The sequence below is a fragment of the Sinohyriopsis cumingii genome, chromosome 13 (genome assembly GCF_028554795.1).
Source record: "Sinohyriopsis cumingii isolate HCF-2022 chromosome 13, ASM2855479v2, whole genome shotgun sequence".
Lineage (NCBI taxonomy): Eukaryota > Metazoa > Mollusca > Bivalvia > Unionida > Unionidae > Sinohyriopsis > Sinohyriopsis cumingii.
The window spans coordinates 40993151-41006897 of NC_142973.1; the positions used below are offsets into that span (position 1 = coordinate 40993151).

A 13747-nucleotide genomic window follows, 5' to 3' on the forward strand; every position below is an offset into this window, starting at 1 on the left:
CAGTTTAAAATAACATAACCATTGGATGATGATGTAACTGTTTTCTCGTTTCTCATGAATATTCATAAACCTGCTGAACTAATCACTGAGCATGAAATTTTTTTGGCCACTGACCCAACATGACTTTTCCTACAGTTTGAAGGCACCAAATGAAGTTTCTCATCCAAGCAGTTACCTACTGATTGATAGAACTGGCAATTTCATTGATCTGTTGGAGATTGTCACTTTGTGTTGTTGATGATGTATTTTTTGTTTATATGCACTCATGAAAAATGTGGAAAGCACAGACAGCCAGACACAGGTGATATAGGAGCAGCACAGGAGATAATTGGCTGTGGTTTGTGATGACATTTCACAAGCAAATCTTCCTTAATCCTGTCTGGTCTGCTGGCAAGGGATTACATGTATCAGGTTCTTCAAATGGCTTGTTCAAGTACAGTTTATCCTATCTAATTATATGGCTTAATTCTGAAATCAACATATTATGAAAAAGACAAATTAAATCTGTAATGTTACTGCTTCCAGTCATATGTAATTTCCTGCTTGTACTGGTTCATCTTTATTAAATTATGTCATAAGATGAAGTCTAAGGATGAAATAACTGTTACTTATGTTTATCTATGACATCATTTTTCAGTATTTTTTTTTCTTTTACATACATTCAAACTTCTTACCAACAATTCTAGAAGTTGTCTACTTTGTCATGTATTGGGCAAGAAAGTAGATTTACTGATTGATTTCAAACAAATTAGGCCCCAGTGATTCATAAAAATATGGCTGCTACTGACAGCTGTCTCATAAATGTTTTCTGTTTTAGCACAAGTCTGTAAAATCCAGACATAAAGATAAGACAGGAAATGAAATCCATCACCTCATTTTATTTCTGTAACTCTAAACAATCACATTTTTGATTTCCACTGGGTAATCATTAATTTACAAATATTTCTTTCCCATCATAAATGTAAAAAGGCATCTAACCCAAACCCTGACAATGCTAACAGTACATGAGAGTTCCTGGTACAGGGGAGGTAACTCATCTGAACTTATTCCATCATATAGAACCTGAAAGTTATAGCAAACGGAAATGTTGAGAGTTGGTTTACTCTGTTATTACTATCTGAAACATTATGAGCTTTCTTATATGGATTTCTTGTTTCAGTTTCATATTTTTTATTTTATTTCACAAAAGGAAACCATGCTGTGGCAATTCAAATTAAATATAAATATTTCTAAATTCACCCTTGTTCTGACACTGCTGATAATATATTTAACATTAAATGCCACACTAAAGATTAGGATACTACAGGTCTCATTTAAATATGAAGATTATGTCTTTCATGAGTCCAATTTCTGAACTGTTTAAAAAAAACCCCCAAACAATGATGATCACTAAAAAATACTGTATATACTTGCTATTAATGAGTCAAACTGCAAACAAAATAGATCCTGCTTTACCATAGCATAATGAGCCTGCAGATCAGGGTCTATCTTGTTTTCTCTACTGATTATCCCTAACAAACTGCACAGACCCAGATCTGCCAGTGCATTATGTGACGGTAGATCTGGGTCTGTGCAGTTTGCAGATGGACTTAACTTATAAATGAGTATAGGTGGTATTGTTAGGATGGAATATAAAAATTAGAACAAGAGGACTTAATTTTTTGTATTTCAATGATGCTACAAACCACAATTTTATAGGCTCAATGAAAAGTGATTCTTTAAAAATAAAAGGAAAGCACAAGTTTACATATTCATTTTCCTAATTAAAGTCTGTAATTACCTGAAACAGTGTATAGTATATAAAATTCTGTATATCTCATTAGCTTTCTCAATGTATACAATCTTCTGCCTTCATTACCCATCTCAGCAACTTTATCAAAGTAAACATTGCTAATGACAAGAGAAACGTTTGTTGCTGTAACATCATCCTCTTGTTTGATTTTTATGTACTTTACCATGACATATGAAAATAAATACTGATTAATTCAATAACAGGATCACCTCCAATGGACCATTTTTATTGTTAAAGCCTGTTTATTTTCATCTTGGGAAATATTTAAAATTGAAATTTCTTTACTTCTTGCACAATTTTGGTTTAAAGCAGTTTGTGTTCGAAAATGTTTCTCTTTTCTGACAGTGTGTCAGTTTTAAATAAAGTTATTGTATAACAGTTATCTTTCTGTTCTATTTCAAGCATATTCAGGTGCTGTGCCAAGTGCAAATATGCTATATTTAAAAGCATACATTTTGTATAAAATGCTCACAAAAGAGTACAGTTATCACCAATTCAAAGTATGACCGAGAATTAAGGTCAAATTGCAAGCAACAAAGATCCTGATCTGATGTGGCATAATGCACCCGCTGATCAGGGTCTATGCTGCTTGTCTACTGATCACACCTAACACACTGCACAGATGCATATATGCTGTGCATTATGTTATGGCAGATCCGGGTATTTGCAGTTGGGCTTGTCTTATAAATGGTATACAGCTGGTTCCTGAGTTAATCATGAGAAAAATACTTTCAATAAAGTTGGCTTCCACTTCCCGTGCAGCCCATTCCCACAATACTTTTTATTTACACTTGATATTAAACATTTTTTTAAAAAATGTATGACACTGCCACCCACCACCAAAAAAGAAAACTGATATTAAATGGTTTAAAATGTGTATATATGAATCCAATACACTTACATATAAATTATTTTGCCAATATTCTATAATGTCACAAAGGGATGATGAAATAAGTTTTGAAAACCTCACTGGCTGTTAAAATATATACATGTACCTATGTTATTAATAAATAATAAAACTCATCCTTTTCAACAAGCTGTCATAAAGACAGACTATATTGAAAAACTCCAAAATTACAAACAACAGTGCATAACTAGTCTAAAACCAGCCCACGCTACAAAATCCAATGATACCTTTCTGATGCGCAGAAAGCACAGAGGTTGATTACACACACTAGACAAGAAAAAAACCCACAATAAATGTAATTATTGAATATACATGATGTTCAAATGTAGATATTTATATTTATTTAAACATCTACTACCAGACATCATAGCTGGAACATTACACTGATATCTTTTTACTAAATGCTCAAAATGAAATTGTTTTACATGCATTAAAAATGTTCTTGATGTATTACTTTTAGTCACTGTTTGTGTAGAATGCATAAATACGCTGCCTCTCTAGACCAATGACTTTAATTAAAGATTTTTAAAAGCCACAAAAAAGCACTAGAACCACACAGAGATGAAATACAGAACTACAGAGGGTTAATGTTAGTCAAATTGCATGTACAGTTAAGAACAATATAACTATAATTTTTGGACCGTCAGGCATGGAGTTATATGTTTCTCTGTTACTTAAGAATGGCTGACTTTGAAATGCATGTAACCAAATGTTTACAGAAGATATTGAGAACATTTTGCACTGGGGTAAATATCACATCAAACTGCACGTTTCTTCATGTGCTTGTACAAATTATAATTTTTTCAACTGAGGGTACAGAATTTCTAGACTTTGCCCAGACTTGCCTGAAAACTGAAAATTCACTTATTTTTCACTGGTCCTTGGCAACCACATCAAAATATCTAACTTTGGTTATGTTTCAAGTCAATGTTTAAAATTAGTTTTGAAAATTGTAAATGGACCAGACTATGTCCATTCCATTCTCACTAGCCAAGGGTCAGTGATCCATTTTGTCCCACATTAAGTCTTGGCATAATTTTCCTGTAGCTAGGTTAACTACTGGATTCACATCAACACATTTCTAACCATTTTTCTTTATGGGGAGGGGTGTTGTACACATTTGTAAAAAAAGTAAAGATATTTAATATCAAGAGTAAATAAACTGTGTTATGGGAATGGGCTGTAGGGGAAGCGGAGGCCCACTTTAAAGAAAGTATTTTTTTGTCCGAGCATTAATTTATTTAGGTTTACATGACAGCAACTGCTTGTATCCTTCTAGTCTGAGCATTAATTTATTTAGGTATACCTGACAGCAACTGCTGTATCCTTCCAGTTTGAGCATTAATTTATTTAGGTATGCTTGACAGCAACTGCTTGTATCCTTCCAGTCTGAGCAATAATTTATTTAGGTATACCTGACAGCAAATGCTTGTATCCTTCCAGTCTGAGTATTACTTTATTTAGGTATGCTTGACAGCAACTGCTTGTTTCCTTCCAGTCTAAGCAGTAATTTATTTTGGTATACCTGACAGCAAATGCTTGTATCCTTCCAGTCTAAGCATCAATTTATTTACGTACACCTGACAGCATCTGCTTGTATCCTTTCAGTATGAGCATTAATTCTCAAAGTGGGTTTACTCGGTAAAAATTTAGGATTAAGCTTTTCCATATATTATGAATACAAAAAAACTGTTTGGGGTGTAAACCTTGAAATGAAGGAACCGATCAGCTCTGATCCTTCTGAGAAAGCTAATGAACACTTTTGTCAATTCGTGAATTTAAGTACTAAAGAAAATGTAATTACAATTTATTTCAAAAACCACAAAAACTAATATCCATGAAAATAAATGACTTCAAAGTGTTTACACTTTATTACTAATAATCCACATAAGTTCTATAGGGTACTGCTTCTATCCTTCTAGTAGGCACATTAATTTATTATAAGGAATTAATCAAGTGCAGCAATACTTTGAGTCACGCTTTATGAAAATTAATCACTGAAATATGGATCTAACCTACCTTGATGTTTTGCTTTCATAAAGCCTGGACCTTGCCAAGTCAAATTACAGGAAACAGAAAGCAGCTGCTTGTATTTACAACTAGGTAGGTGGTAATTAAGTTACATACGGGGAAAAACAACTTCATTATGCCTTGGGGCAAAAGGCTGCTTTTTGTTTTAATCAGGATGCTGAGACATTTGAATCTTTAGGTACATTGCTATTCTAACACTGGATAAGTGTTTTGATAACATTTACATCTTTTATGATAACTCTATTTAACTGAGATGAAAAGTAAGCCTTTATAAAACCGTATATGAGCTTTTAGGCACAATCAAGTTCAGGACTTAAAAGTGTACATTAAAAACTAAACTGACATAATTTTCCAAATGTGTTGAAAAAATCATAGCACAACTGTATAGTTACATAATCAAATTAAAAAATAACTTGCTTCTTTCATTTATGATTGGTAAACATAAAAAAGTCACAATGCAATGATGCTAAAGCATATTTGAAATTGTGGATTAGTACATGTAAGATCTGAGCATTAGATTTTCTACCAACCTAACTTAGTATATGATTCACATGTATGTTCAAATCTTATTGGTCACTGCATAAATTCAAAATATATTTCTGATGATATAATATGGGTTATGAAGTTTTAAACAAGAGTCCCTTGAAGGAAGAGACACTGTACTGGGTGACAAGAATTCCCAGGAGTTCAAGATGACACCACTGTTTCTTTTTAACTGCCAAGTGTTCAAACAATCTCTGATATTCTTCAGCGATAACATGATTTTCAAGATGGTCACCGTAGTAGCCATATTGGCAATCATATCAGCCCCATTATCACTGAGGACTAACAAGGCATCATAAAGTCTCCTGGTGAAATCTGATAAGACTGTGTATTCAGGAGTAGCTATAATATGATTTTCAAGATGGCTCCTGTGGCAGCCATATTGGAAACTAGATTGGCACCCATTTTTATTTAGGGATAAGTAGACACTGTAAGAAATTTTCTGGTGAAAATTCCATGTCAATATGACATTCAGGAAGAATAGTGATAACAAGATAGCCACGTGTTGGCCATATTGCATACACTATTTTCATTTGGAATCAACTAGATCATGGGTCAATTTGTGTGTAAAGTTTCATGGCAATTCTTCAAGTAGTTTAGAAGGAGTAGCAATAACAAATCTGTGCTAAAGGATGGATGGATGACTGACAAGCTAACATCCCATAAGTTCCTCTGGTCTATGACCAGAAGAGCTAGAAAAATGCTTAATAGGACCCCACGATATTCTAAAAAAGTATTTTTGCACATACAGAATGCTAGTGTATACATGTAGCCTTTCAGTGCATTGATACAGGAAAGAAGACTACTTTGCCTAGGGCGGGTTACATTTTATTGAAAACTTCAAGAGGGACACTTGATCTTGATTGTTAAGCCAGGAAACAATTCACATGCCTAATGTACCTACCGGTGTTGGCAGAGGGGTCTGTGTTGCTATCTCCTTTTTCACTGGGACAGGTTTATCCTCCTCTCTAACCTCAGTATTCTGTTTCAGGGTCTGAAAAAGATGAAAATGCTTTGTTAAACTTCATAATTTTCATAAGTATATATCACTGTGGTCCACTGTATACTTTATCATGTAATCATGAGCCTTGTGAATTAGTTATGGGAAAAAAATAGGTTGGCTGTGATTGGTTTGTTTTGTAGGAGCTGAAGTTCGAGTCCCTTCACTGCCTTTAAATCATATTTATTTTTGATAATTTTGCTTAAGTTTTTAAAAGAACAAGGTGAGAATTTATTCCTGGCTATTATAGTTCTTAACCATGGTTTAAGTCTGGTGGAACTATCATTTTTAAGAGCTGTGGGCACCAAATTTTCAAGGTCTTAAATGGTTGATCAAAGATGCATCCCTTGGATGATACATGATGCTCCTGCCATGGTAGGGAAGAAAGTATGTTTATTTAACACATTAACCCCTAGTGACGACTTTACGGGGCAGGAGGTAGTAGCCTACTGCCGAGCTCTGTAGCGTCATGGTCATGCAAGATACACTAAAGTGGATGGTACTGTAGAAAGGGAGACAGATGTAGCTCTACAATGATACCAAATAATCTGGAATATCTAGTTGCACTACAAAATACAGATAGAAAAAACTTTTTTTTAAACGCAAAATTCGCCCGTGGTTGGAATCCCATTTTGTGTCCGGATTTTAGACTTTTTGGTCTCATATCCAAGGCAAACTGGTATGAACTGCAAACAGACAGATGAGCCTTTGCAAAAAGTAGGATAAGATGGGCATTTGGAATAAAGAGTGGTCTCCATACAAAAATAATGGCTCCATTTAGCAAAAAAAAAAAAAAAATATAAAAAAATAAAAACTCCAACTTTTACCCTTCTGCTCATGTGCAAGTCAAATAGCCAATGAAAAATTCTGTTTCTAACACAACTAGGCAGTATGTTATTGAAAGATGACCGGGGATTTGGTGTTTTCGAGTCTATTCAGAAATAGCTTTCAAAATGTGTTTCCTACTCGATTTTCAGGCAAAAATGGCAAAAACTTCCAGGGGTTAATGTGTTAACAACACATTACCATTAAGGTCTATATGAAAACAATAAGTACTGTGATACATACATACATACAACAACAACCTTACGATGGCACCATAAATTCATATACAGTTCAATTAAGCAACTGTCTATCAATATATCTACAAATTGCTGAAAACAAAGAACATGAATGTTTTGTCAACATCTAATATAATTTTGGTATGAAAACGTTGATACTTTTACAAACAAAATGCATTGAAGGGCTGGGATATATAATGGTGGTGGTGTAATTTAGATGGATTTGGCCATTTTAGACTGATTTTTTGACACTTAAACTGACCTCCAGGGCACCAAGGCATGAAGAAGAGTTGTTTTGTTAGATAAAGCTATTTTGGGGCTGTTTCTATTTCTATGAGTAAAAGAGTATTTTCCTATTGGACTGTCTTTCAAACGTCATATAAGAAACATTGACTATAAAGTGAGAATGGTGAACTTGGCATTTACAATGTAAAGAAAACAGTGTGCCCAACAATGTTGGACCATCTTTCTTGGCTTTGAAGAATAGAAAACTTTACTATAACAGAATATCTTGTAAAGAGAATAGTGTACATGTATATCACAAGAATCAATTTCACTGATGATATCATGTCCCCTTTCAATTTCCTGTGCAAAGCAGCTTTAAAACAAAATGCACGAGAAAACCACAAATGATTTGCCTAAAAATAAATGGTCTCATCTGCTCTTCTTGGACATTCTTCTCAAGTGGACATGGATTTCATAGTGCCTGCACCGATAAAATGGGGTTGGGGTTCATGTACTTTTCATGTGTGAAAATAATATGAAAATATTTTCCACATGTGAAAATATAGGAATGAAAAAATAATATGAAAATTATTTTGCCAAAAAGTGTCTATATTTGACACTTAGGTTTATAATAAATACATTTATTTATTGGAGTGAAATGAAACCTAATAGTTTGTATGAGCATTGGTGTGTATATATATATATATATATATATATATATATATATATATATATATATATATATATATATATATATATATATATATATATACCGACCCTAATCTGTATGAGTATTGGTGTATACTATACTGGACTCTAAATAGTATCAGCATTGGTGTATACTTTACTGGACTCTAATTAGTATGAGCATTGGTGTATACTTTACTGAACTCGAACTAGTATAAGCATTGGTGTATACTTTACTGGACTCTAATTAGTATGAGCATTGGTGTATGCTTTACTGGACTCTAATTAGTATGAGCATTGGTGTATAATTTACTGAACTCTAACTAGTATAAGCATTGGTGTATACTTTACTGGACTCTAATTAGTATGAGCATTGGTGTATGCTTTACTGGACTCTAATTAGTATGAGCATTGGTGTATAATTTACTGAACTCTAACTAGTATAAGCATTGGTGTATACTTTACTGGACTCTAATTAGTATGAGCATTGGTGTATGCTTTACTGGACTCTAAATAGTATCAGCATTGGTGTATACTTTACTGGACTCTAATTAGTATGAGCATTGGTGTATGCTTTACTGGACTCTAATTAGTATGAGCATTGGTGTATACTTTACTGAACTCTAACTAGTATAAGCATTGGTGTATACTTTACTGGACTCTAATTAGTATGAGCATTGGTGTATACTTTACTGAACTCTAACTAGTATAAGCATTGGTGTATACTTTACTGGACTCTAATTAGTATGAGCATTGGTGTATACTTTACTGAACTCTAACTAGTATAAGCATTGGTGTATACTTTACTGGACTCTAATTAGTATGAGCATTGGTGTATGCTTTACTAGACTCTAATTAGTATGAGCTTTGGTGTATGCTTTACTGGACTCTAATTAGTATGAGCATTGGTGTATACTTTACTGAACTCTAACTAGTATAAGCATTGGTGTATACTTTACTGAACTCTAATTAGTATGAGCATTGGTGTATAATTTACTGAACTCTAATTAGTATGAGCATTGGTGTATACTTTACTGAACTCGAACTAGTATAAGCATTGGTGCATACTTTACTGGACTCTAATTAGTATGAGTATTGGTGTATGCTTTACTGGACTCTAATTAGTATGAGCATTGGTGTATGCTTTACTGGACTCTAATTAGTATGAGCATTGGTGTATACTTTACTGAACTCTAATTAGTATGAGCATTGGTGTATAATTTACTGAACTCTAATTAGTATGAGCATTGGTGTATGCTTTACTGGACTCTAATTAGTATGAGCTTTGGTGTATGCTTTACTGGACTCTAATTAGTATGAGCATTGGTGTATACTTTACTGAACTCTAACTAGTATAAGCATTGGTGTATACTTTACTGAACTCTAATTAGTATGAGCATTGGTGTATAATTTACTGAACTCTAATTAGTATGAGCATTGGTGTATACTTTACTGAACTCGAACTAGTATAAGCATTGGTGCATACTTTACTGGACTCTAATTAGTATGAGCATTGGTGTATGCTTTACTGGACTCTAATTAGTATGAGCATTGGTGTATGCTTTACTGGACTCTAATTAGTATGAGCATTGGTGTATACTTTACTGAACTCTAACTAGTATAAGCATTAGTGTATACTTTACTGGACTCTAATTAGTATGAGCATTGGTGTATGCTTTACTGGACTCTAATTAGTATGAGCATTGGTGTATGCTTTACTGGACTCTAATTAGTATGAGCATTGGTGTATACTTTACTGAACTCGAACTAGTATAAGCATTGGTGTATACTTTACTGGACTCTAATTAGTATGAGCATTGGTGTATGCTTTACTGGACTCTAATTAGTATGAGCATTGGTGTATGCTTTACTGGACTCTAATTAGTATGAGCATTGGTGTATACTTTACTGAACTCTAACTAGTATAAGCATTGGTGTATACTTTACTGGACTCTAATTAGTATGAGCATTGGTGTATGCTTTACTGGACTCTAATTAGTATGAGCATTGGTGTATGCTTTACTGGACTCTAATTAGTATGAGCATTGGTGTATACTTTACTGAACTCTAACTAGTATAAGCATTGGTGTATACTTTACTGGACTCTAATTAGTATGAGCATTGGTGTATGCTTTACTGAACTCTAATTAGTATGCGCATTGGTGTATACTTTACTGAACTCTAACTAGTATAAGCATTGGTGAATACTTTACTGAACTCTAATTAGTATGAGCAGTGGTGTATACTTTACTGGACTCTAATTAGTATGAGCATTGGTGTATGCTTTACTGGACTCTAATTAGTATGAGCATTGGTGTATGCTTTACTGGACTCTAATTAGTATGAGCATTGGTGTATACTTTACTGAACTCGAACTAGTATAAGCATTGGTGTATACTTTACTGGACTCTAATTAGTATGAGCATTGGTGTATGCTTTACTGGACTCTAATTAGTATGAGCATTGGTGTATACTTTACTGAACTCTAACTAGTATAAGCATTGGTGTATACTTTACTGGACTCTAATTAGTATGAGCATTGGTGTATGCTTTACTGGACTCTAATTAGTATGAGCATTGGTGTATGCTTTACTGGACTCTAATTAGTATGAGCACTGGTGTATACTTTACTGAACTCTAACTAGTATAAGCATTGGTGTATACTTTACTGGACTCTAATTAGTATGAGCATTGGTGTATGCTTTACTGAACTCTAATTAGTATGAGCATTGGTGTATACTTTACTGAACTCTAACTAGTATAAGCATTGGTGAATACTTTACTGAACTCTAATTAGTACGAGCAGTGGTGTATACTTTACTGGACTCTAACTATTATGAGGATTGGTTGTTTACCTAACTGTACTTGACTCAAATTTGTACGAGCAGTGGTGTTATTTGCCTGACTTGAATTTAATGTGCACTAAATGATGTCTACTTGACTCTAATTTGTATGTGCTTTGCTATATACCTACTGAGTAATTTCTAATTATATGTTTTAATTGAATTCATCAGAATTTATGAGATCTTTTAGTTACATAACAAAATATAGGTGACATAACGCTTCACTTACCACATGAATCAAACTGCCTCATGGATGGACTGAATTATTCTGGATAAATTTGCTGATTTTAAAAAAAAACTGAAATTCAAATTCTTTAAAGATATTGAATGGCTTTATTACAAATATCACTGAACCTTCAGCCTGGATATACTCTGACTATCAGAAAAGTGATCTATGACATGCAAGACACCAAGGGTATGCCGCAGTACTGTATATATTCACTTATAAGTCACATCCAACTACAAACTGGATTGACCCAGATCTAATTGTGTATTCCAGATCTTTTAATCTTGCTAGGAGTAATCAGTAGAATAAACAACACAGACCCTTATCTGCTGGTCCATTATATAGCAGCAGATAAAGGTATGTGTTGTTTGCTGCTGAAATCAACCTACAAGCATGTAAAGATGATACATGAAGATCTAGAAAGAAAATCAAGATTATCTACAGGTGTAAGAGTACCAATTATTTCTGGGAAATGGGTGGAACATATTGTGTAGGATCACTAGAATCAGCAATAAATGGTAAGGTTAGCAGTGAATGGTTTATTTGTTATTGCAGTTTTTATTAAAAAAATAGTTCCTTAGCTGCCTTTAGATCATATCTATTTATTTTTTAACTTCTATTTTTTATTTACAAAATGTTGTATACCTCACATTAAGGTCCATTGAAGAATAATTAGTGCCACAAACTGTAAGAATAAAAATCTCCAACCTGCCTTCCCCTTTCACCAAATGGTGTCTATGGTCTTTGCTTGTGATCCGTAATCCCTCAGGGGATTCTGTATGTCCACACCTCTGACTCGAGTCACACATTACAAATCAACTTTGCAACTTGAACCAATACTAAGATTTTAATAGGTGTCAAGTAGGTGCAAATCCCTGCACAAGGACATGGTAATGAATACACTGATGGGTAGGCTCACATAACCCTGACCTTTTGTTTTTAAAAAAGGTGGCAATAAGTTGAAGGTTTATCAAGAGGTTCAAGGAGTTAAATAATAACACCCTTTACAAAAATGTATTGCAGAATGTTGATCTGTACACACCTGAGACAGAAGAAATTTTCAATACTTGTTCCCACTCCTTAAACAGTTAGAAAACTGATACTCCAAGTTATATCCATGGGAACATGATACAAAATCAAGCTGTCACATCTCAAAGAAAAGTCTAGGTAAATCTGACCAGAAATGTGCTCTGACAGGTACTTATTTACTGTCATAAAAAAATCAACTATAACCTTTTAACGCAAGACAGTTTAACTCAAATAGTGACTCATACATACTGTACAGTCAAAACTCTCAACAGCAGTCACTCATGGGAAAAGGCAAAATTGGCCATTGCACAAAGGTGACACTGTACACAGGTTCACCTTCCAAACCGATTTTTGAATAAACACCATGCACTGATTATTATTATTATTATTATTATTATTATTATAAAATCAAGATTGTTTTATGTCCACTTTATAACAAAGTCATAATTATGGATATATGTTGTTCTCTACCAAAAATATGTATCATACAAAATTACTATATCCTGCTCACTTTAATGCATCCATTAAATGAAATCATCACCGACTTAAAAATATATACAATGATCTGAGTTTGTTCACGCTATAAAAATAATATCTGGATTAGTCATTTGCTCAACTTGTCAAAATCGAAAGACAGTTTGCTTATGTGAGATGCCTGTGAGCAAAAAAAAAATCAAAAGAGGCAGTATATGGCTACTCATTGTGACCCAGGAGCTGAAACTTCACACATCTTCATACTGAATGACCCCTGACCCTTGATACATTTTTTATAATGAATGACCCCTGACCTTAACGAAAATGGATGTAACTTGTATCTCTTTTTCAAAGACAAACATTTTTTTCTTGACAGATAGTACCAGTTAGATATCTTTCTCTATTTGCCCGTGAATTTGTAGTTGTTCTAGGGTTTAACGCCATTTTTCAGCACAAAAATTGTCTACTGTGAAGGTATGCCATCGTGTCACCGCGTCTAATCTTTTATATCTGCTGTCGCATGATCGCTCATCGAAATTTTACATGTACATTTACACATAGATGTAAGTACACTGTGCAGAAAGCAGCCTTCTGTTAACAGGCCATAATTTACAACCAAAGTCTGGTTGCGACACCGAAAATGTCAATAATAGATTTCCAGCAGACTTCCGAATTAATAATAATAATAATAATAATAATAATAATAATAATAATGCTTTATTTATAGAGGGTGACTCATTAGTCAAGGACTATTCTCCCTTGAGGCCCTCTTAAGGAGAGTATAACAATGCACATTATATGAAGATGGCAATAATTACTGTTTATTTTAACATGCTTAGTATTAAAATACTAAATTCCATTACCTGTTAGAAACACATACATGCTCATGATATCTTTCTTAAATACTCTAATATTTTCAGCAGATTTTA

At 33.6% G+C, this 13747-nt stretch overlaps 1 protein-coding gene across 1 annotated transcript in view; it reads right to left on the reverse strand.

The window, feature by feature from the left end:
* The window catches only part of LOC149785275 (uncharacterized), a 219211-nt gene that overhangs the window by 77179 nt on the left and 128285 nt on the right, over positions 1 to 13747 (reverse strand). Inside the window, exon 4 of the mRNA XM_089979897.1 lies at positions 6178 to 6267. Coding sequence (XP_089836023.1) covers positions 6178 to 6267 — 90 coding nt within the window. The remainder of the gene's footprint in view (positions 1 to 6177; positions 6268 to 13747) is intronic.